Below are 24,603 nucleotides of genomic sequence, written 5' to 3'. Positions count from 1 at the left end.
AGTTGATTACAATTATTTTCATTGACCTGAATAATATTGATCAATAGTACAAAGCTTATAACAGGCACTTGTGTATAAATTCGATTATGCCGGTTTTAAGACAGCATCATGTTACTGCCCAAGGCCCATAGTTTTTAAAATAGGTTTTCTTTCGCCATTAAAATGTCATGGTTCACACATACTGGTATGATTTTTGGAGCATATGGTCCGAAGGTGTGGTCGTCTGAACACCAGTGGCCCTGAAGGTACATATGTTTTAAAGCATGCCTACTAATCAGTGATCCCCACAGTAACTCTGAATCCCTTAGAGATTAAAATGATGATTTTATTCAGTTTAATGAAGCTGGAAAACATTTATAAAATAGTGTTTTTAAAAATGTTCATCCTACATGTTAAAATAACAAAAAAAAATTGTTGAAAGGGATATCTGTTTATAAATTAACTCCTAGTTATCCTAAATTGTATATTTGTCCCTTGATGCATGTACAAAATTAAGATTTCTCTGTGTTATGGTCATGGGTTCTTAGGTCAGAAATTCAGAAAAAACAAAGCAGATGGCTTGTCTCTGCTCTGCTGTCTTCTGAGGCCGAGCAGGGATGACTTGCCGATGGGAAAGTCGGCATCTTAACCATTCCCAAGGGGCTGGAATCACTTGGAGGCTCCTGCTCTCCGATGACTGGCACCCAGCCAGGAAGGGCCTGGTGACTGGGACTGCTGACTGAGAGTCTCGTGAGGACTTTCAGAGGTGCATGGCCTCCTCACGATATTCTAGCCTCAGGGTCGCTGGGCTTCTGACAAGATGGCTTAGGAGTCAAAGCTTAATGTCCCGTTGAACAAAGAAAGTACATCAACTTTTTAATAAGCTAACCTCACAAGTCACACTGTTGTATTTTATTGCTGAAAAGCAAGTTATATGGTCAGTTCAGATTCAAGGGAAGGGGACATAGACCCCCATCTTTCAACAGGAGGAATCCATCTTTCAACAGGAGGAATGTCAAAGAATTTTCAAACATGTTTTAAATCTTCTACAGTCTTCCCCCTGGTTAAAGATTATTTTCATCCCCTCATGGTATCAGGTTCAAGGTTGAAGTTCTATCCAGGTGCAATTCCTTCAGTCAGAAGACCTGTGAACTAAAAGGATAGGTTGTCTGCCCTATACCCAATATGCATTGGTGGGAGGCCTACAGCAGATTCTCCGATTCAGAGATGGGGTGTGCAGGAGGCACCCAGCAGTCCCTGACCATCTGTGTTTGCAGCTTGGCTTTCTTAGTCTGCTTCTTGCCCACAAAGGGCTAAGGGTCCAGAAGCCTCTTTGCATTTTGTAGTGTCTCTCTCTGTCCCTTTCAATCCAATCTGAAATCTTCAGTCCAATCTTTTGAAGTCTCTATGGGTTCACTGTGCGTCAATTTATATTCTACTCCGTTAGACAAAAACCATAGTCACAAATCTCTGCAAAAGACACTCTCCTATACCTCAGCCTCCTTGTGCACTGTGGTGGGGGACAAAGCCCTCAATACTCTTGGGACCCCCATTGTTTAACGGAGAGAATTTGTAAGGCATGCCCTGAAGATTTTTAGAGAGCCTTTAGTCTCTCTGGAAGATTGTACGAAGCAATCAATGCCTTAGATCTTGCTGAGGTTTTAACAAAAGATCTTACAGTCCCATTCTGGATTTGATCATTGCCCTGAAACCATTTCTTAATTTGAGGATCATTCGCCATATGGAGAAGCAGGAAATACAAAATAGTTTTATTTTCAAGCTCAGTAATGGCAGGCTTTTTAACTATGTCTTCTAAAGTTTACATGAAAGCTGAACAATCCCTATCAAGATCATCTTTCTCTTCTCACGTTTTTTTCGTTGATAGTGCAGAGAAGCCAGATGGCATTTTCTGTGTTCTATCTAGAAATCTCCTTCTCTAGATCCTCACATTTGTTAGCTGCATTTTCTGTTCTCTACTTTCCCATAGGCTGGTGTTGTCAGATTTTCTGCTACTTCATAACAAGGGTCTCTTTCCTCCAGCTTGAAATAATATTTTCCTTACTTTCCCCAGGCCCTCGCTGATCCCCTCTTTAAAGCCGGTCATGGTTCCACCAGCAATCGCCCCCCAGGCCCTCCCAGCTTCCACCCAATCTGAGAGCCATTAAGGATTACGAGAACACCCCACTCCTCATTCCAAATCTTTATCCTAGACGCTATTGCTGTGTAACAAACCACCCCAAATTCAGTGGAGTAAAACAACCACCATCTTATTATGCTCAGGGAATCGTGGGTCAAGAATTTGGAAAAGGGACCATGAGACCAGTTTTCCTCTGCTCCAGAATGTCTTCGTCTTTAGTGGAAAGAGTCATGGTCTGGGGGTTACTCAATAACTGAGGCCTGGGACCCCAGGCACCAGGGCTGCTAGAGGCTTCGCTTCCCGACAGCATGACCCCTCCGGACACCCAGCCTTCCTGCATCATGCTCTGGACACATGCACTTGGTGGGTCAAGTGATGCTTGTTTGTAAAGAGATAAACTCTTCAGTTATGCCAAACCATGCATTATTTCCTGATGAACCCGCACAGAGGAGCTTTCTGATTTATAGCTAGTTAAGACAAGGAGTAAGGGGAGAGCAAGAAGTCGGGGACAGAGGGTGAGGGAAAGGAAGAGAAGAAGGGAGATGGGGAGAGACAGATGAGAAATAAAGTTACCGAGCATCCTGTAAAAAGCCACAACTGTCTTCCAAGTTTCTGAATGGAAAGTAGAATGGACAGAACGTTCTCAAAGGAGCAGCCAAATCACTTTGTTACTTGAGATCAAGAGAACATAAATATTGTAACTCTGCAAGCACATGAAAGAGCTGACACTCTTGGAATAGGAAATCCACAACGCCAAGTGTGTATTTCACAATGGAAGCAGATAGCTGAGGAAATTAAGTGATGGTTGCAATTTCATGAAAACCATTTGTGTGTCAGGCATATCTTTGGTCAAAGGGGAAAAAAAAATCCAAGTTCATGAAGTTCCTTGGGGGTGGATGTGGAAAGCAGTAACCTAGGAAGAGTAGAAACCCTCCCACTGGGCAGCACCTGTGGCTCAACGGAATAGGGCGCCGGCCTCATATGCCGGAGGTGGTGGGTTCAAACCCAACCCCGGCCAAAAACTGCTAAATAAAATAAAATAAAAATCTTAAAAAAAAAAAAAAAGAAAGAAAGAAGCCCTCCCACTGAAGACAGTGGAGCAGCTGCCACTGGGGGTACGTTTGAAACAAAGATGCCCCAGATTGAAAACATGAGGCTGGGCGTAGTAACTCCCACCTGTTATCCTAGCACGCTGGGATTGCCTCAGCTCAGGAGTTCGAGACCAGCCTGAGCAAGAGCGAGACCCTATCTCTAAAAAAATAGCCGGGCATTGTGGCAGGTGTCTGTAGTCCCAGCTACTCGGAGGCTGAGGCAAGAGAATCACTTGAGCCCAAGAGTTTGCAGTTACTGTGAACTATGATATTACAGCACTCTACAGAGGTGACAAAGTGAGACTCTGGCTCAAAAAAAAAAAAAAAAAAAAAACCCACGACATGAAGCACTATGAAAAAGACGCAGACACCCCTGCTTAGTTAGTCCTTGACGGTTTTAAAGGACTTGATTACCATTTTTAAAAATTAACTCCTTTTAGAGTAACAGAAGCTCATGATCTACTATATTATTAGTCTTCGGTCCAAAAATGTCAGTTTTGAAAACACAGAGCTTTTTTCTGTTTCACACATTCTCCACAAATCTGCAGCTTCTTGAAATTTTGGGGATTCTGGATCAACTTTCACTGAAAAAGCATGCACACAGACGTATGAAGGCGCAGAGAGGGAGAGAAAGAGGACCACGACGAAAAAACACAAGGAAAGTGGCATTTAGTTACATTGGACTTCAGTGGGGTAGTACCCCTATTCCCTGACCTTTTGTGAGAGTGTATCTAAACACACAGTTTTGCAAAATCTACAAATACTTAGTGTTGATTTTTGTCCTGTAAAGTGAAACTAATTCTGACCCAGCAGCTATGGGTTTATAGACCTAAAATAATTTTTTTTGATTATTGGAAACTGGAACCCAAGGATTGCTTATTCATTAAGAAAAATGAAGTTTAGTTCTGCTACAGGGAATCTTACTATTAACATATAAGACTATAGGCTGGGAGAAGTGGCTCACACCTGTAATCCTACCACTCTGGGAAGCCAAGGCCTGTGGATTGCCTGAGCTCACAGGTTCAAGACCAGCTTCAGCCTGACCCAGAGCGAGACTTCATCTCTAAAAATAGCGGGGTGTTGTGGCAGGTGCCTGTAGTCCCAGCTACCTTGGAAGCTGAGGCAAGAGAATCACTTGAGCCCAGGAGTTTGAGGTTGCTGTAAAGCTGTGATGCCAGGGCACTCTACCAGAGGTGACAAAGTGAAACTGTGTCTCCAAGAAAAAAAAAAAGAAAGCAAACAGAAAATAGATAAAAGAGAATTCACTATTTTGTGAGTTTGTTCTTATTACAGTGCTTTTGGATTTTTAGGTCTCAGTAATGTTCTGTGTTTGTACCACGGGCGCTAACCAATTGTGCCACTGGAGCACTAGGTCTCAGTAATGTTCTAATCTTTTTAGCTCTTAAGAGTTTTGGGGCCAATTTGACTTACAGATGTAGAACTAAGACTTAAAAAGAACAACAGAGGCATCTCTGGCATGATGGAAATGTTCTATATCTTGATTTGGTTGTCAAAAATCATCCACTTCTACAATCAAAGTCTGTGAATTTAATGTTAATTACACCTCACCTGAACACTTAAAATCTGTGAACTTGTTGTATGTATCAATTTTTTAAAATCCTACTTGACTGATGGGTCAAGATATATAAAATGTTTTGATTGGGTTGAGGATTATGTGTTTTAATTTCCAGTTAATTCTTTTTTATACTTGCTATTTGTAAAAATAACAAGAAGTAGATGATATCTATTAATGTACCTAATGTCTATTATTTAAAAATTGCACTGAAAGATTAGGCAAAACTGTCTCTGATCAGCTGTGCATGGTGCTTATTTTTAGCCCTGTAATCCTTTTATACCACACAGGAGATGTGTTCTCTCCTTAATGCACACATTTCACTGCTACAGATGCCTGAGTGGTTAGGGGGGGAAAAAACTGATATAAATATAATAGTGATGAAATGGTAATGAATACATCTGAGCATTTACCAGCTGTCCACGAAGAGAAGTAGTGTTTTATGTACCGTGCAAATGGTAAAATCAAAGTGCTACAAATACAAAACTTCATACTTGCCTTGAAAAAGTGAAAGCTGTCAAGCCTGACACCAGGAAGATAATTCTAGTTGGGCAAGCTCACAGATAACATCTAAAGGTGACCTGTTAAAAAGTTGAGTTCTGTTGATTCATTTCTTACTGGTGAACCATCCTCACACTTGTGGAATAGACTTTCTTGGTTGAATCCTGTTTTGTTCATTATTTTGGATTTTTGCATCTTTAACTTAGATTGGCCTTTCGAGTGAGTAAGTGTGTGTGTGTAGGGAAGGGGGCATTGATTCGGCAAGTTTTGCTACCAGGAATGAATAAAATGAGTCAGTATGACTTCTGTCTGTTTCTATGTTGGAGAATAGGAATTACCTGGATCTTGACAGTTTGTCCATAGTTTCTGAGCCCAGTAACAACAAAGAAAGTGTTTTTCTGGCAACGTAAAAGACATTTTTTTCTATTTGTAAATCAATCCTGATTATTTTATCTTTCTTTAAGTCAACTCTAGTAATTTGTACCTCCTATAAAATCATGCACAAACCTTAATTTATTAATATGAAATTGTAAATGTTCCTCTCTTATAATTTCTAAAGTCAATACTCCTCTCCTTAAATCCCTTTCTTAGTCCTAACATTAGAGGTTTGTGCTTTTGGCTTGTGTTTTTCTTAGTAAAGACTCGGAGGGTTTGGTCTTTTCAAAGATCCAACTCTTTATTACGTATTTTCTTCTCATTCATAAACTTCTGCTTTTACCTTAATTTTTATTTTACTTACATTTCTTTTGTTCTTTTATGGTTTTTTCAGTTGACTAATTTGCTTTTCTTCTTTCTTATTTAATAATAAAAGCATTTAAGACAATGTATTTTCTTCTGAATATAGTTCTGGCTGCATCCCATGAATTTTGGTGTATAAAGTTCTCTTATTAACTTCTTTATTATCTGTAATTGCAACCGCAGTCTCTTTAATCTGGGAGTTACTTAAAGAGGTGTTTTGTTTCTTTTTTAAATTCTCAGTGGTAAGATTGTTTTGTCATTGTTAACCTTTTGTTATAATTTTCTCATTTTATCATACTATGATTGCAGAATGCAGCTGGTGCATTTCTTTTTATAACTGAGAGAGGAGCGTTCCTTTGTGGCCTAATATGTAGCACATAATGAATCTGTGTAAATGTTTCAGATCATAATAAATGTGTGTGATAGTTTTATATAATTTCATAGATCTGTTCTTGATCTTTTTGAACTGCAGAAGATGTGGTCACCCCCTAAAATCATGATTCAGCCCATCTCTTCTTATAGCAGTTTTTGCTTTATAAGTTTTAGTACCATGTGATTCGATTCATAAAGATTTAAGGTTTTTACTTTTTAGGTTATATTTCTTGTCCCAATGAAACAAAATTTGTGTTTCTGGCCTTGGCTTTGCTTCATCTGCTATGATTCTTCCTATCCTTGTTCTCTTTCTGGTATATCTTGCTTCATCCTTTTATTTTTCATTTTTTTATGTCTTTGTTTTAAATACTTCTTTCATCAACAGTATAGTTAAATTTTATTTTTTACCTAACCTTGAGCTTTTTCCATTCAGTAAAATTGTACTCCACTCACATTTCTCATAGAAACTGGAAAAAAGTTTTTCTGAAATTCAATCATGTTATTTAAATACTTTGTTATTTTTTTCTTATTTTGAGACAGAGTCTCACTATGTCACCTTCGGTGGAGTGCTGTGGCATCACAGCTCACAGCAACCTCAAACTCTTAGGCTTAAGCGATTCTCTTGCCTCAGCCTCCCAAGTAGCTGGGACTACAGGCGCCTGCCACAACACCCAGCTGTTTTTTGTTGCAGTTGTCATTGTTGTTTAGCAGGCCCGGGCTGTGTTCGAACGCACCACCCTTGGTGTATGTGGCTGGCACCGTAACCACTGTGCTACAGGCGCCAAGCCATTACTTTGTATTTTTTATACTCCTGTGCTGTTTTCTTCTTTTTCTTAGTTGCTGAATTGGTGAAGTTTTATTTATTTTCTTTTACTAATGATTATAAAATTATACATCCTTTTCTATTTTAATAATAATTACTGATAAATATGCAAATTGATCTTTCTTAATCAATACCAAGAATAAAGTGGATTACTTATCTTCTGTGAGTGATGACAGAACTAATGTCTTTTCCTATACCTTCCTCTGTTTTCAGACAGAAGAAGCAACTTGTTTTTGAAAAGAACGTAAACATGAATTGTATTTCTCTATATGAATAACTTATGTTGTGTGTGTGCCTTGATACTTAAAGATTTTTCCCCTTTATCCTAGGAATTTGAAACTTCTCTGGGTGCACATCCCTATGAGTCTCTGTTAAGCTCAGCTGGCACTGAGATCCCTTTCTATTGAAAGATATGAATCTTTCAGGCTTTGAGAAATTTTCTTCTCTTATTCTTTAATTTTCTAAAGTATCTGTTTGGCTACTTATTACTTCCGTTGTGTATTTAATTTATAATGTTTGTCTTTCAAAGTCCTTTCTTTCTCCCACATTGGTCTGTTTTGCACTTATGCCATCGGTGAGAACGTGGACCCGAGGTTTCCCCTCCACTGCAAAGGGAACCTGCTCTGATTCCTCGGACCTGCGGCCCCTTCACTGCCAGTCTTTCTCCTTGTCTGTTTGTAGTTACTGTTACTTCTTACTTAGGAAAGGCTGGGAGATTTGAGATGGATTACAGCCGGAGACTGCCCTCTCTAAATCTTCAAAGCCAACGAAGAGGAAGGTTTAGACTTAGCACAGCATAGAAATTCCACAGATAGGAGAGGAAGGCAACGTGGGAGAGGGGCAGGCTTGATAAGGAGACACTGACCTGCGTGTCATGGCTGCCCATAAATAACTGAAGTAGTGACCTCATCCTAACTGTGTATTTTAACACAACACTTTACCTTTGCATAGTACTGTACAACTCTTTAAATTATATTTCCAGTGATAAAGTTTTGCTGTCGTATTTTCACTTAGATTTGAGCCTAAGACCATTGAAGATCAAGGGGCCTTTTGCTCAGTTATTGTTTTGTACCCCCGAGTTGCTACGATTTGATCCTTACCACAACCCTGGAGGGTAGTGAAGGCACCCAGCATTGTCATTATTTTGCAGAAAAGGAGATAGGTGCCACCAAAATAAAATGATGCCCTCAGGATCACGTGGCTGAATTGAGATTAACACCTGAGTTATCATTCCTGAGGCCACTACTCCCCACCTGCCACCCTGTCTCCCAGAACTAAAGGAGACGTTCTGAGTGCTTTTGTCCTGCCTTGGCAACAACAGGGATTCGGCCTTCCGTTGCTTGTGTAGCAGAGCCATTTAGGTGCCCTTTCCCCTGTTTTCTTTTACGAATGTGGCCCACCACTAGGCCTGAGCATCCACATGAAAAATTCCTACCCACGGGGAGACTAGAAAAGGGAGGGAGAGAAGCCACACCCTGAGTTGGGGTGGTAGCAGGAACGGAGTCACAGGCTCCTGTGCGCGGGCCAGACAGGACCCCCACCTCCCACCCCCACCACTAAAGCCGCTGGGATATGCCAGCAGCGTCACTGCTGTTACAATTCTCATTTCATTAGGCGTTAATCACGCTCTCCTGTGAAGTGCTACGCAAATTCAAATTCCGTTCTGAATTTGACTTGTAAAATAATCAAATGAGAGCGAAGCGTGATAGACAGAAACTATTTTTAAAAATGAAAATACGTTTCATCACATAAAAAAATCACCTGGCTGCAGCACATCTAAGAGAGGCTGGGAAATTGAGACGGGTCACAGTCGGAGACTCTCTTTGCCCTGTTCAAATCTTCAAGCCAAAAAGGGGAAGGTTTAGATTTATCAGAGCATAGAAATGCCACAGACTGTGAGAAACAAGGAGGCCACAGAGAGGAAGGCATTGTGGCCTGGATGAGGAGTTTCTCTTTTGTTCAGAGAAACTTATAGATTGCTCTATTCCAGTGGTTCTCAACCTTTCTAATGCTGCAGCCCTTTAATACAGTCCGACGGGGTCACGACCCACAGGTTGAGAACCGCTGCTCTATTCTCTCCCCAGTGGCCCCAGAAAACTCATGAATCTATGTGGGTTTTCTGGGGCTATTGGGGAGAAAATAGAGCAAACAACTAAAGAACAACTACAGAACACTGAAACAGTTTATACACATTTGGTGAAGGATTTCCAATTCCTTGGATATTTTTTCTTCTCTCCATTAAAAACTGACCCTGGCATTCTTTTTTTTTAGAGACAGTCTCACTTTATTGCCCTCGGTAGAGTGCTGTGGCATCACAGCTCACAGCAACCTCTAACTCCTGGGCTTAGGCGATTCTTCTGCCTCAGCCTCCCGAGTAGCTGGGACCACAGGCGCCCGGCTATTTTTTGTTGTTGTTATTGTTGCAGTTCGGCCGAGGCCAGGTTTGAACCCGCCACCCTCGGAATATGGGGCTGGCACCCTACCTACTGAGCCACAGGCGCCGCTCGACCCTGGCATTCTTAAAAGTCAAATCTAAAAACTCGCCTTCTATGAAAGTTTACTCAAGCCAGGCACAGTAATCTTAGCACTCTGGGAAGCTGAGGCAGATGGAGTCTATGTTTAACTTTTTGAGTAAACCACCAGAGTGTTTTCACAGTGGCTTGAGCTCAGGAGTTCGAGACTAGCCTGAGCAAGAATGAGACCCCAGTCTCCAGGCATTGTGATGGGCACCTGTAGTCCCAACTACTCAGGAGGCTGAGGCAGGAGGATCACTTGAACCCAAGAGTTTGAGGTTTCTGTGAGCTGTGATGCCGCAGCACTCTACCCAGAGTGACAGTGAGACCCTGTCCCAAAAATAAATAAAATTTTTTTTAAAATAAAATGTATTCAAAGGAACACTTATTTATGCAGCTATGATCAGTGATACGTGGCGCATACAAAAGCCTGGCATGAGGGAAAGAACACGTATCTGAGTCAGTCTGCAGGCCTGGGTTCTAGTTCCCAAGTTGGCAAATCAGCTAACCTCCCCAAGCCTCAATTTCCTTATCTGTAGAATGTGACCACAGACATCACATGTACTCAATACTAATTTGAAACTTGTAGATTGAAGAGGTTTCACATGAGAGAAAAACTCCATTGAATCCAAGAAGTGGGGGAGGGGTGGGCAGGGTCCTGCCCAGCAGGAACGATGGGCAGGTGTCTGGCACACGTCCAGTGTGAGGAACAGAGCTACAACTTAGACTTTGCCCTACAGATGCGAGCAATGTAGCCTAATTGCATGTACCATCATGTCAATTGGAATTTTTTTTTTAAAGGGGAGAGAAAATGGAAAAAAGATGTGGCCATGGAACTAAATGACCTTCCAAATGTTTATAAACTGTTAAAGTGTTCTTTAGGTGTCTGATATTTGTCTCTTCCAAGTGGATTATGAGCCCCAAGAACAGGGATTACATCCTCAGCGTCGCTAGTACATCCACCCCGCCTCACCTGTGCAAGCCCCACCTTGCCCAGGCTGATGGCTGCCTAACTGATGGCACCTGTGGCAGCCAGGAGGCGGCACTTTGGTATTTTCTGCAATAGAAAATCAAACCACAGAATGAGAAATCATTCCAGCATTTGCTTTCTTGACCAAAATAGGATATCTAGAGATCAAAACAACCAGGAAACTTTTTTAATTCACATGTAATAAATAAAATAGACTTTTGGGGGCAGGGGGTGTAAAAGTCTGTGAGTCTTAACCCATGTGTAGATTTATGTAATCACCACCACAATCAGGATACAGAATACGTCTGTCACCCCCGAAAACTCCCTTGTATCAGACTCTTCCCTGCCTTAAACCTGACAACTACTGGTCGATTGCTTACAACCTTTTGAGAATGGCTGCTCTCGTTCAACATAACGCCTTTGGGATTTATCCATGTTGTTGCATATCAATAATTTTCTTTTTATTATTTATGGTAATTCTATGTTTAACTCACTCAGTTAACTACCAAAGTGTTTTCACACTGGCTATACCATTTTACATTCCCACCAATAATCTGTGAATACCAGTTGCTCTATGTCCTCACATTTTATATTATGTTTTTTTTGTTTTTTTGTTTTTTTTGAGACAAGAGTCTCACTATGTCGCCCTCTGTAGAGGTGCCGTGGCTTCACAACTCACAGCATCCCTCAAACTCTTGTGCTTAAGCGATTCTCTTGCCTCAGCCTCCCAAGTAGCTGGGACAACAGGTGCTTGCTACAGCGCCGGGCTATTTTTTTGTTGTAGTTGTCATTGTTGTTTAGTAGGCCTGGGGCTGGGTTCAAACCTGCCAATCTCTATGTATGTGGCCAGCGCCCTCACCACTGAGCAATGGACACCAAGCCTATATTGTTATTTTTGTCATTGTTATCATCTGTTTGGCTTTTTCTTTCAGCCATTTTGATGGGTTTGTGGTGGTATGTCACTATAGTTTTAATTTGCATTTCCCTAACGACTGTCGATGTTGTACATCTTATCACACGCTTATTATATGCCACCCATCTGCCTTCTTTGGTGAGGTGATTTTAAATCTTTTGCCATTTTTTAGTTGGGTTGTTTGCTTTCTTAGTAAGTTTTGCTTTTTTTTTTTTTTTTTTTGTAGAGACAGAGTCTCACTTTGTTGCCCTCAGTAGAGTACTGTGGCATCACAGCTCACAGCAACCTCCAGCTCTTGGGCTTAGGGGATTCTCTTGCCTCAGCCTCCTGAGAAGCTGGGACTACAGGCACCTGCCACAACGCCCGGCTATTTTTTGTTGCAGTTTGGCCGGGGCTGGGTTTGAACCCGCCACCCTCAGTATATGGGGCCGGTGCCCTACTCACTGAGCCACAGGTGCCACCTGCTTTCTTACTAAGTTTTAAGAGCTCTTTGTATATTCTGAATACAGGTTCTTTATCAGATACAGCTTTACAAGTATTTTCTCCAGTTTGTGACTAGTCTTTTCACTCTCCTACCAGTATCAGTCTCAGAGGAAAAGTTTTAAATTGGTGAAGTTCAGTTCATTATTTTTCTATATGGATTGTGCTTTTCGTGTCATTTCTAAGAAATCATCTCTGAACCCAAAGTCACAAAGATTTTTTTCCTGTGTTTTCTTCTAAAAGCTTTCTAGTTTTATATTTTTACATTGAAATCTATGGGGAGTTTTGAATTAATTTTTTTTTTTGAAGGGTGAGATTTAGGTAGACGTTTCTATTGGCATGGGAACGTCCAAATGTCCCATGTTATTCCAAAAGTCCAAATTACTCTTTCTCCATTGACTTGCCTTCCATCTGCTTGTAACGTGGAACTGGACAGAGGCTAAGGCCCATGCTGTGCTATGAGTGAAAGCACTATAAAATATATTTTAGAATTCATGCTTTCAAGAACCATCCTAACAGTTCTCTTGCATTGTCTCTTTGTAGTTAACTGGCCTGAGCGTCTCCAATGGAAAGGACCAGCTTGTAGTGTTCCATACCAAAGACAACAAAGACCTCATTGTCTGTCTCTTCAGCAAGCAGCCAACCCATGAGAGTCGAATTGGAGAACTAGTTGGAGTGCTGGTGAATCATTTCAAGAGGTAAAGTTTGATTTTTATAATTTAAGGCAAGTTTTAAATACAGGGCAGAAGTAACGCCGTTTTTAAAGTAGCGGTATTATGCAGATAAATATAAAACACAGAAATTGGGGGAGAAACATGAAAAGACAAAAACCCTCCCACTCCAATCCATTAAGTGTACAGTCTTTTGGACCTCTCAGTACCTTCTGTAGAATTCTCTTTCTGCAGGTTGTTAGACAAAAAAGGAGTGTTACTTGCACCAGATCCTGTATGTGAAATCTTTGATCATCATTATCACTGAACTTATTTTTTGCCATTTTTAATGCATTGAGTTATTTTTCTCCATAAGGACAACTTAAATCATCTGGTTCACAGAAGGCAAAATTAGCATTTGGGCTTAATTTCAAAGGTAGGAATGATCCTTGACTTTTCCAGCCTCCAGCTAAACCAAACAAGGAGGGAGATCCCTGATGGTGATATTTTTTTCTCACTGCTAATCCAAATATAATTAAATCCATAGATTGAAAAATCACTTTGTATTCTATTGTGACAGCTTCTTATGTACCCCAAGTATAATCAGTGAGTGTATCCACTATGAATATAAACAAATTGGATGGCGTATAAGACTAAGGAATTCCTGAGAGGGGCAATAATTCCACGAAGACTGAAGGAATTCCTGAGAGGGGCAATAACTACTCCAAAAACCTAGAGTCACGATGGGATGTGGCATCTGCTAAGAACTTCGTAGTAAGCCTAGATGATGTGAGGAGGGGGCGAGAGAGAGAGAATGTGTGTAGTGTACAGCGATGTAAGAAATACCAACAAGGAAATGATCCTAAGGGTGATAGGGACTAGTGAATCGATAATCTCAGGCAGAGAAGTGATTTTGTCTGGTTACTTATCGGAGCTGTTTTAGAGGTGGGTTTTTCTTCCTGTAAGAGGCCATGGAGTCTCTGGGTAGGCATGTCTCTCCCAAGTCGAATGCTCCCGCCCTGGCGTGCTGCCTTTGCCTACCCCTCCTTGGCGCTGGGAGAACACCCATTAAAGTCAGCGATTGAGAAACGGTACAAGTGTTCGATTTCTAATCAGTACTTTTTTTAAGTTTACTCATAGCTTTTCTTTCTCATCTAAACAAGGACATGTTTAGAATCAGGTATCAACATTTCTAATTCTACTGTGTTCATTTTCGCTGATAAATATATGAAGGCTAATTTTAGAGGTGGGCTACACAGACAATTTTGTTAAACCCTGTCTTCTAAGTCAAAGGGGATCTTTAAATATTTTATATAATGTTTTTATGTGCCGTAAGTAAAGTAATGCTTTATGGTCATCTGGTGGGGAAAAAAAAAAAGAATCTAAGGAATTACCAAAAAATAATAATAAACACATAGGCCTTTGAAAACTTCCCTTATATCTGCCAAATAATTGTAAAGCTTAGCAAAATACCGAAAAGTTTAGAATGAAAGGGAAAGATAGGAACAAGGTAGGTGAAAATAAATGCTTCTAATTAAAATAGGCAGGCTTATTTTCCTGCAAATGTTTAGTTATAGCGAAGTATGGACAATTAAAGTAATTTTTATTTGTTACCTTTAATTTGGATGCCTAAACTTAATGAATACATTCGTTTTTGCCTGGAAAATTAAAGTATTCTGCATCAGTCTGGGTCCATATGCAGTAAACGGTAACCCCTGTTAAGTGCCCTCTACAAGTGGCAGAAAGGTGGGGTCTGGGCCTCGAATTCATCAGTTGCTTCCCTTCCCCACCATATGCATGCCGGGACACCTTTTCAGGTGCATGGTTTCTATCTTTAATATGTGCAAGAATTTTGATTTCTTTAAAATTTATGAATATAAGGAAAAGACTGACGATGCTAGCGTTTTTGTTGTTGTTTATTCTTGATACTCCTATCTCAAGACTGAAAAGATCAATCGGAAATAAGAGATAAAAATCTCTCTCCTCCCTGCCCCCAGAAAACTGAGGCTTGAAATTTTGACTTAGAGCTATAGTTACTAACTTACTATTTACTTCTTGAAGAAAGGTTAATCTGATTTTGTTTCTCTAGCTGTTTTCTTTTATTGTCGAGTATCGTATCATTGGTGTGACTTTGGAATTCACAGTGTGTTTTATAAGCATAATGAGATGGCAGGTAATCTTATTTGTCCGTCAGCTAATTATGGAAATCCAAAAGTGAGAGGGATTTATCTCCAGACCAATTCTTTATGTTCCAGATAATTTCCCTGAAGAATATTCTGAGAAGTTTTCTAGTCAGAAGTTGAGAGGAAAAGACTCAAAACTACCCAAAGCTGGAGAAAGAACCAGCTAAGAGGACCAGAGGGGACAGTGCCCGGCACTCACGCAGAGCCAGGAGCAGTTTGTGCTCTCAGAAGGCAGACTAAAGAGCGCCAGAGCTCACAGGGCACTTGGTGGAGTGCTCAGCAGGGTTTTTGTCTTACTTAGTAGGTGGGGAAAATTAGCCGTCACAATAAATGCTGCTCTGGTCCTGCCTAATAAATCTTAAAAGCAAAACCCAAAGAATTACACTGCTCCCTGGGCGGCACCTGTGGCTCAGTCGGTGAGGCACCAGCCCCATATACCGAGGGTGACGGGTTCAAACCCGGCCCCGGCCAAACTGCAACCAAAAAATAGCCGGGCGTTGTGGCGGGTGCCTGTAGTCCCAGCTACATGGGAGCCTGAGGCAAGAGAATCGCTTGAGCCCAGGAGTTGGAGGTTGCTGTGAGCTGTGTGAGGCCACGGCACTCTATCGAGGGCCATAAAGTGAGACTCTGTCTCTACAAAAAAAAAGAATTACACTCCTCCCAAGTAATTTAATTATGTCCTGGAGTAACACTCATAACTAGTCATAGGCATACAAAAATATCCACACCTAACAAGGTAAAATTCAGTGTCTGACAACCTATCAAGGATTACCAGGCTTACAAGTGGGCAGGAAGATACAACCACTTAGGAGGGTAGAAAGTCGTCCAATTGAAACCAACTCAGAACTGATACAGATGTTAGAATTGGCAGCTACAGACATTGTAAGTTATTATATAACTAACTGCATTTCAGATGCGTATAAGTTAACTAGAGGCAAGGAAGATGTAAAAAAGACCCAAACAAATTTCACAGTCAAAATACACTAATGTTTGGAATGTTCTGTGACTTAAAAAAGCAAAGACAAAGCTTCTCCTTGAATAAATTTCTGCTCGTCACCATCCTCTCTGATGCTCTGAAGCCAGACCTCACCTGGTATTTCTTTCCATATGAGTCCTGAAACTAAATTCAACCAATTATAAATTAGGCTCCTTCTTCCCCGTCTTGCAGGCTTTACTCAATCTGGTGCCATTATTTCTGCCTCCCCAAGTACAATTCATGTTTTCTAAAACTTTTGAGACAGTCTTTAGTAAAGTATAGTTATACTTCATTTCACCAAACTTCATTACAGAGATATTCCATTTCTTACAAATTGAAGATTTGCAGCAATCATGTAAGTCTGTTGGCACCATTTCTCCAACAGGGTGTATTCACTTTGTATCTCCGTTTCACATCTTTGCCATTCTCACAGTATTTCCAAATTTTTCAATACTGTCATGTCTGTTCTGCTGGTCTGTGGTCAGTTATCTTTGTAATTGGGGGGCCACCATAAACTTGCACTCGTTTAAGATGATAAACTTGATCCACATCTCTTTCCCTCTCCTCAGGCCTCCCGGTTCCCTGAGATACACAGCGTTGAAATTAGGCCAGTTAATAAACCTTCAGTGGCCTCTAAATGCTTAAGTGAAAGCAGAAGTTTCACATCTCTCACTTTCAAGCAAAAGCTGACTTACTAAGCTGAGTGGGAAAGGCATGTCCAAAGCCAAGGTAGGTCAGAAATTAGGCCCTTCTGCCAATTAGCCACATTGTGACTGCAAAGGAAAAGTCCTTTTTTTTTTTTCTTTGAGAGACTCTGTCACCCTGAGTAGAGTGCCGTAGCATCTACTCAGCAGCAACCTCAATCTCTGGAGCTCACAAAGTCCTCTTGCCTCAGCCTCCCGGGTAGCTGGGACTATAGGCGCTTCCCACCACACCTGGCTAGTATTTTTTTTCTGTTTTTAGTAGGGATGAGATCTTGCTCTTGTTTAGGCTGGTCTTGAACTCCTGAGCTCAAGCAATCCACCCACCTTTGCCTCCCAGAGTGTGGGGATTACAGGCGTGAGCCACCACATCCAGCTCAGGAAAAGTTCTTGAAGGAAGTTCAAAGTGCAACTCCAGTGAACACACGTGAAAAGAGACAAACAGCCTCATTGCCGATATGGAAAAAGTTTTAGTGGTCTATCTATCTAGATGACCAAACCACCATCACATCCCCTTAAGCCAAAGCCTAAGCTTTGTGCCAGAGCAAGGCCCTAACGCTCTTCAATTGTGTAAAGGCTCAGAGATAAGGAGACTGGAGAGAAAAATTTGAAACAAGCAGATGTTGGTTCATGAGGTTAAAGGAAAGAAGCTGTCTGCATAACGTAAAAGTATAAGGGGAGGCAGCGAGTGCTGATGGAGAAGACCTAGCTGAGCTCACTGATGGAGGCGGTTGCACTAAACAACAGATTTTCAATGTAGACAAGAAGAGGCCAGCCAAGACTTTTACATCGAGGCAGCAGAAGTGAACACCTGCCTTCAAAGGAGAGACTCTGATTAGTGGCTAATAGAGCTAGTTGGTGACTCTAAGTTGAAGCCAATGCTCGTTGACCATCCTTAAAATCCTAGGCCCCATAGAATTATACTGAATCTATTCCGCCTGTGCTCTATAAGTGAAACAGCAAAGCCTGGATAATAGAACATCTGTTTACAGCATGGTTTAGTGAATATTTTAAGCTCACTGTTGAGATCGACTGCCCAGAAAAAAAGATTTTCAAAATGTGCTCATCAGTAATGCATGTAGTCACTTCAGAGCTCAGAGGAAGACGTACAGGGTATCAAGGTTTCCTTCATGCGAGCTAATGTAACATCCATTCTGCATAGATCAAGGACTAATTTTGACTTTCCAGTCCTACTCTTTGAGAAGTAGCTGCCATAGGTAATGATTCCTCTGATGAATCTGGGCAAAGTAAATTGAAAACCTTTTTACAAAGAATTCACCATTCCAGCTGCCATTAAGAACATTCATGATTCACAGGAGGAGATAAAAATATCAGCATTCATAGGAGTATGGAAGATGTTGATTCCACCCAGGGATGTCTTTGAGGCTTTCAAGACTCCAGTGGAGGAAGTAACTGCAGCTGTGGTAGAAATAGCAAGAGAGCAAGGGGGACTGACTCCAACTTTGACAGAAGTTCTCTGGGTAAAATGCTATCCAACAGCATCTCATGCTGCAGAGAAACAGTCATGAGAAGAAATCAATGTGGCAGATGTCACTGTTGTCTTATTTTAAGAAACTGCCATAGCCAACCTGACTTCTTCTCATGAAAGTTTCCCTGAAGTATGAGCTGCTGTCTGATAGCATGTTCAGCGGCCACCAGCCTGATCAGTCAGCAGCATCAGAATCAAGGTGAGGCCCTCCTCCAGCAAAAGGATTACAACTTGCTGGGGCGGCGCCTGTGGCTCAAGGAGTAGGGCGCCAGCCCCATATGCCAGAGGTGGTGGGTTCAAACCCGGCCCCGGCCAAAAAACTGCAACAACAAAAAAAATAAATAAAATAAAGATTACAAGTTGCTGAAGGTTCAGGTGATCGCTAGCATTTTTTAGCAAGAGTCTTTTAAAATTAATATATCTACATTGCTTTTTGAACATAATGCTGTTGCACACTTAATAGACTACAATATACATCGTAACTTTTCTATGCACTGGCAAACCAAAAAATTGGTGTGGCTAGCTAGCTTTATTGTGATATTCACTTTATTGCAGTGGTTTGGAAGCAAACCCACAGTATCTCTGCTGTAGTTAGGATATGCTAATGAAGTTAAACAGGTTACTTTACCACGGTGCTTCCCAGAGCCTTTCAGATATATAGGCCTTCGTTTATTTTAAAAGCAGCCAATGTAAAAAACAAGAAATTTTTATCTATGTTGATATAAAACCATTTCCAAAATATATTAAGTAGGAAAGAAAGGGCAAGGTACAGAGTAGTGTATGTAAACATCCCACCATTTGTGTAAAATAAAGTTGTCAGGAGCGTAGAGAGATGCCTGTCTGTCTATGCGGATAGGTCGGTATCTACCCATACAGCATAGATACCTGTTGATAGAGTCGTATCTCTTTACCACTTTCTTATACAGATGGTAGAATGCTACGTACACCCTGCTGCACCTTGCTAATTTTCCACTACTTAGCAACATACAGATATAGACAAATGTATACATGCACACAGTGGTTATGTGTAATATAGACAATATGGAAAGATGTGGGAAAGGGTAACACTGTCGCTAGAAAGGGCACTGGGACTCTTCTATATACAGAGAGAGGTAGGAGGGAGGTTTATTTTTTACTGTAAAAGTTTTACGACAGGTATATACATTACTGATCTAAATTGTTTTTCAGTTTAATAATAAATGGCAGCTAGTTTTTAAGTATATAATGTTACAGGTTGCTCTGAATTTTTATTTTCCTTTTTTGATCAGAAAAGTAGAAAAGAACAAAAGAATTTTCTCAGCCCATGGTCTGTCTCATGGGATTTCATTATTTTGAAACAATCTCAAGTGGCACCTTTTGGACTATGATCATTCTCTGTGGTCTCGTCGTCATACTCAGGTACATCACCAGACCCTAAGGTAGACTTCCTTTTTTTGCGGTTGCAGTGCCAGAGGTTTGCCCGGCCAGTTTGCTTTACAGAGGTTATAGGTGTGGCTGGCTTGTTTCTTGGTTTCATTCTCAGCGGCAGCTACCTGCTGGGAGTGAGCTATTCTGCCCACAAGTAAACAGATGGTCTCCCACTGGCCGCCCTAACCATGGAGTCACCAGAAACTCTGCGATGTTCAGCTGTCAAAGGACCCATCTGCCCTCGGCAGCTGTCTAGGCATTTGCCTGCCTGGATGCTGGAAGCCTCAGTATCATCCCCATCACAGGCATTGAAATTTCTTATTTTTCTTGTTCTTTTCCTGTGGATAGAAGCCAGAAGTCAGTACCATCTGCTTCTTGTTCTTCCTTAAAGTCTGCTTAATTAAGGGAGCCCTGTTACTGAATCTAGCAGAACACGCGACCTGCTTCACTGTCGCAGATTTCTTATGTTTTTAACTCATCCTTAAAACCACAGCAAGTCTTACACCAACAAGCAGGCCTTTGCTTAGCGGCCGCACCTTGCTGTGACTGTGGGGGCACAGGGGAAGGGCGGGCGGGGAGAGGAGGCCCCTCCTGCAGGTCTCAGCCTCCGGGGCTCCCTGCCCAGCATAGCTGGGGCTCAGCCTTCCTGCCATTCCCAGGGGTGTCTCCTGCACCTCCGCCCTGATCCTGAATGTGCCTTTTCATGGCCTTTGGTCTGTATTCCCAAGCTGCTATCCTTGAACGCCTAGCCACTCGTTGTAGTAGATTATATTCCAACTAAAAATGCATAAGTAATATAAAGACAGTTGAAAATAACATAGATTGGGCAGCGCCTGTGGCTCCGTGAGTAGGGCGCCGGCCCCATATACTGAGGGTGGTGGGTTTGAACCTGGCCCCGGCCAAACTGCAACAAAAAAAATAGGTAGGTGTTGTGGCGGGTGCCTGTAGTCCCAGCCACTCAGGAGGCTGAGGCAGGAGAATCGCCTAAGCCCAGGAGTTGGAGGTTGCTATGAGCTGTGTGAGGCCTAGCACTTTACCAAGGGCAGTAAAGTGAGACTCTGTCTCTACAAAAAAAAAAGAAAAGCATGTAGATTGTCACCTGTAAGGCCCTGATTAATTAAATTTTGGTCTGTCAAATTTGGAGCATTTGAGCCATTTAAAATTATAACTATTGGAAGCATCTGATTTATGGGGACAGAAAAGTGGGTGGCCACAATTCACCCCCTCTGCATTCCAGTAGAGATGTATCCTGAAAACACAGGATGAGACGCCAACTTTCCCCAGCACTGGGAACTAGAAATATTATTTAATCATGGACCCAACAAAAGGGACATCCTTCCCCTCTGCTCACACGTCCCCTCATCACACCTTCCCTGACCACCCTGTGTAGAACAGCGATTCACTCCACGCCCTCAGTGCCCCTCTCTCACTGCACTGCTCGATTTTTCTCCATAGCTCATCTCCATCTGCCATACCATATCTTTGCTTGTATATAGAACATACATACTCTATTATTCCAACGAGAATATAAGCTTCATGTAAGCAGAGACTTTATTTCTGCTGTTCACTGCACTTTCTCTATTTTCAAAACAACGCCTGGCACAGGGAGGTTCCCTATAAATAATTAATGAATACCCATTGTCAAGAGAGAATTGCTGAGAGAGAGGGCCCGCCGGCACTAGGGTCCTTCTACCCTTTCTCCCTGACATGTGCGCCTTGCCCATCAAAGATGGTACCTCTGTGCTCCTTCTGTATGAATGGAAGGAAGAACTCTTTTTAAACTTTTAAATTTATTTTGATCTTCTGGGTATATACCTAGTAGAGGAATTATAGGATTGAATGGCAGGTGCCCCATGATCACATTAATGTACACAGCTATGATCTAATACTAATAAAAATATATATATATTTATTTTGATTAATACATAGTAATTATACATACTTATGGAGTACAAGGTGATATTCCAATACAGTTATATAATGTGCAGTGATCAAGTCAGGGTAATTAGTATGTTATCATGTCAAATGTTTATCATTTCTTCGTGTTGTGGACATTCAAAATTTTCCCTTCTAGAATGTGAGAATATACAGCAATTGTTGTTAATTGCAGTCACCCTGCAGTGCTGTAGATCTCTAGAAGGTATTCCTCCTGACTGTAATTTTGTATCCGACCTCTGGCTGTTCCTCCTCCCCTCTAGTAATCACTATCTGAATACTCCTTGTACTGATTCCAGGATTACACCTCTCAGCAATGTAACACATCTGTGGACAGAAGTGATTAGGTATTTTAAGATATTAAATCAGCAATTAGAAGGGCCATGGGCTGGAAGAGCTATAGGTATGTTGTATGCTGGGGGTTGCTGCTTTTCATTCACTTTTCTAAAATAAGTAAATAACTAGAAATAATTTCAAACTTCCCTTGTCAGTGAGCAGACAAGAAAGCAGGAGGTAGGGATTCCTGCTCCGATCAGCAGTTTTATATAATAAGTAAAAGACTGAAACCACAACGAGAGTCTGTGCAAGTGGATTCTAACTACAAACAGGTGGACTTTAAGGAGAATCCATGTGCTGCTTCTGTGTGAGAACCCCAGGACTGAATAGCTGTCTCCTTGGTGGAGACAGGCCTATTAAGAGAGGTATTCACAGTAAGAAAGATGTAAGTGATAAGACTTAAGAGAAAAAAACTATTTCTGAAAAGAGATATAATAGAAAATTTATATTATGGAAATTACTTACACTCTGAATAGAATTCAAGAAAGCATAGATTCTACATCAGGAGGCCCAAGATTACATGGCAGACTGAGATGGAGACTGAGAAACATGAAAATGCTTAATTATTTGAATGAAGTAAGGGGAAAAAAATATTTACAAATTAAAACATGCATTAAAATCTGAAAATGAGGCTGGGTGTGGTGGCTCACACCTGTAATCCTAACACTCTGGGAGGCTGAGACGGCAAGATCACTTAAGCTCAGGAGTTTGAGACCAGCCTAAGCAAGAGTGAGACCCCATCACTCCTAAAAATAGAAGAACTAGCCAGGCGTCATGGTGGGCGTCTGCAATCCCAGCTACTCAGGAGGCTGAGCCAAGGGGATCACTTGAGCCCGAGAGTTTAAGGTTGCTGTGAGCGATGAAGCCATGGCACTCTACCCAGGTGACAGAGTGAAAGTCTGTCTCAAAACAAATAAATAAAATCTGAAAACAGCACAGTTGATATTGCAGAAAGTAGAATTGATATGAAAGAAAAGTCTGGGGAAGTCTGCGTGCAGAAGAAGGAATACAGTGTCCGAGAAGGCGAGGGACGGAGAACTCTACACAGTTGACCTTCCCTAGTGGGTGGCCTCGACAAAGAGAAACAAACTAAGCGGAAGTAACAATGCATTTCACTGACTCTTAAGAGGTACAGTTTTTGAATTTTTAACATCTCTGAATGAGGCTGGGACTTATGATTGATACTTACGGTTAGAATGGGCAACATTTTCTCTTTCTTAGAAATACACGAAATAAGGAACATCTTTATAGAGAATTGTATTGAATAAAATATAGCAATTTAAAGCATACTGAAAGAAAATCTGTACTAAAAACAACTTGACTGAAGAGTCGAAATGCCTACTCTGTTACTGTGATGGCCTCTTCATTTCAAGGTTTAAAAGAAAAGATACCTGGGCATACATGAGCCCACCCACAGATACGTACACATTTTAAACACGCAGACCTAGGGGTGGGATGAGATCCCCTTGCAAACAAACAAATGTTAGGATTGTCCTAGTCTTCTGCAGCAGTAAATGCCAGAATCCAGTGGAGAAACATCTTTAGTCTTTTGAGGGGAAAACATTAGAGCCCAAGAATTATATGCCCAACCAAGTTGTTTGTGTTTCGTAGACAAATGAGCCTCAGGAAGGATGCCCGTGGGAGAGGAGCAGCCATGCTCTAGTCACACGCGGTCACCATCTCTTAGCTCTTCATCTTCTCTTTGCCCCCTCACTGCCCCACAGTGGCTTCTTCCACATGCCTGGAAACCTCTGTGAATAACTCCCAGGATCTCCTTTTCCAGCCTTGCCACAAGTAAGGAATTCAGGGCCATGTTCTATGGGCTACTGTCCGAAACCCCAGGGAAGTGTTCTTACTAACCCAGGAACTATGGCCAGAATAATGAGATTGTCAAGGTGTGGGCAAGGTGACCCTGATGGCAGTCACTTTGGCCAGAGAAGTAGTGTCTTCGCAGAAGATGGACATTTCCAATAAGACCAAAGGAAAAGCATTTTTTGGAAGAGGGGGAGGCAGCACTGGGGGGATTGTCTTTATGAGCCCAGCATTTTGCTAAAGAAACCAAAGTAATGCTGGACAGGAAAGCAAATCATACAGCATTGGTTTTAATTGTGGAAACATGGAAAAGTTCTTCAAAATAAACCTGAGTAAGTGTATTATGATATTTCCTTATAATGAAAAAGCATACAGCCGTGAATAAAACAGTGACAGTCTATGTCAGGGCTCCTTAAAATGTGGGCTGCATCTGCATTGAGGCACCTGAGGGTGCTTTTTCAAATAGCAGGCCCGCCGGCCCCATCCCAGGCCATCTAAATCATACTCTCCAGGAACCTACACCCTTAATAAGCTGCCCACGTGGTCCACACACATGCTAGCATGTGCAAGCCACTGGTTTTATGAATTGGCCTAGAAAATGACCAGGATGAACACATGTTTTTTGAGACAGTCTCAGTGTGTCGCCCTCAGTAGAGTGATGACACGGCTCACAGCAACCTCAAACTCTTGGGCCCAAGCAATTCTCTTGCCTCAGCCTCCCAAAATGCTGGGACTACAGGCACCCGCCACAATGCCTGGCTGTTTTTTGTTGCAGTTGTCGTCGTTGGTTAGCTGGCCCAGGCTGGGTTCGAACCCGCCAGCCTCAGTGTATGTGGCTGGCGCTGTAACCACTGAGCACAGATGCCAAGCCAAACACATGTTTTAATACGGCCAGTTGGCTGAAGCTATTGTGATAAAAATCTGTTTTTTAAAAAATGAAATCACCAAAGTATTCTTAAGGTTTTACCAAGTGAAGTCCGGAATAACATCCTCTACCGCCCCCAATGAAAAGAAGTGGGAAGGA

The 24,603-nt window shown here is 41.6% G+C and overlaps 1 protein-coding gene across 1 annotated transcript in view; it reads left to right on the top strand.

Annotated features, from left to right (window-relative positions):
• MYO1D (myosin ID) overlaps positions 1-24,603 on the top strand; it is a 378,012-nt gene that overhangs the window by 259,140 nt on the left and 94,269 nt on the right. Inside the window, exon 21 of the mRNA XM_053568857.1 lies at positions 12,634-12,788. Coding sequence (XP_053424832.1) covers positions 12,634-12,788 — 155 coding nt within the window. The remainder of the gene's footprint in view (positions 1-12,633; positions 12,789-24,603) is intronic.

Source organism: Nycticebus coucang, chromosome 18 (assembly GCF_027406575.1).
Source record: "Nycticebus coucang isolate mNycCou1 chromosome 18, mNycCou1.pri, whole genome shotgun sequence".
Taxonomy (NCBI): domain Eukaryota; kingdom Metazoa; phylum Chordata; class Mammalia; order Primates; family Lorisidae; genus Nycticebus; species Nycticebus coucang.
Note: the sequence above shows the minus strand (reverse complement) of the source record. Positions and strands in the feature narration are given on the sequence as shown.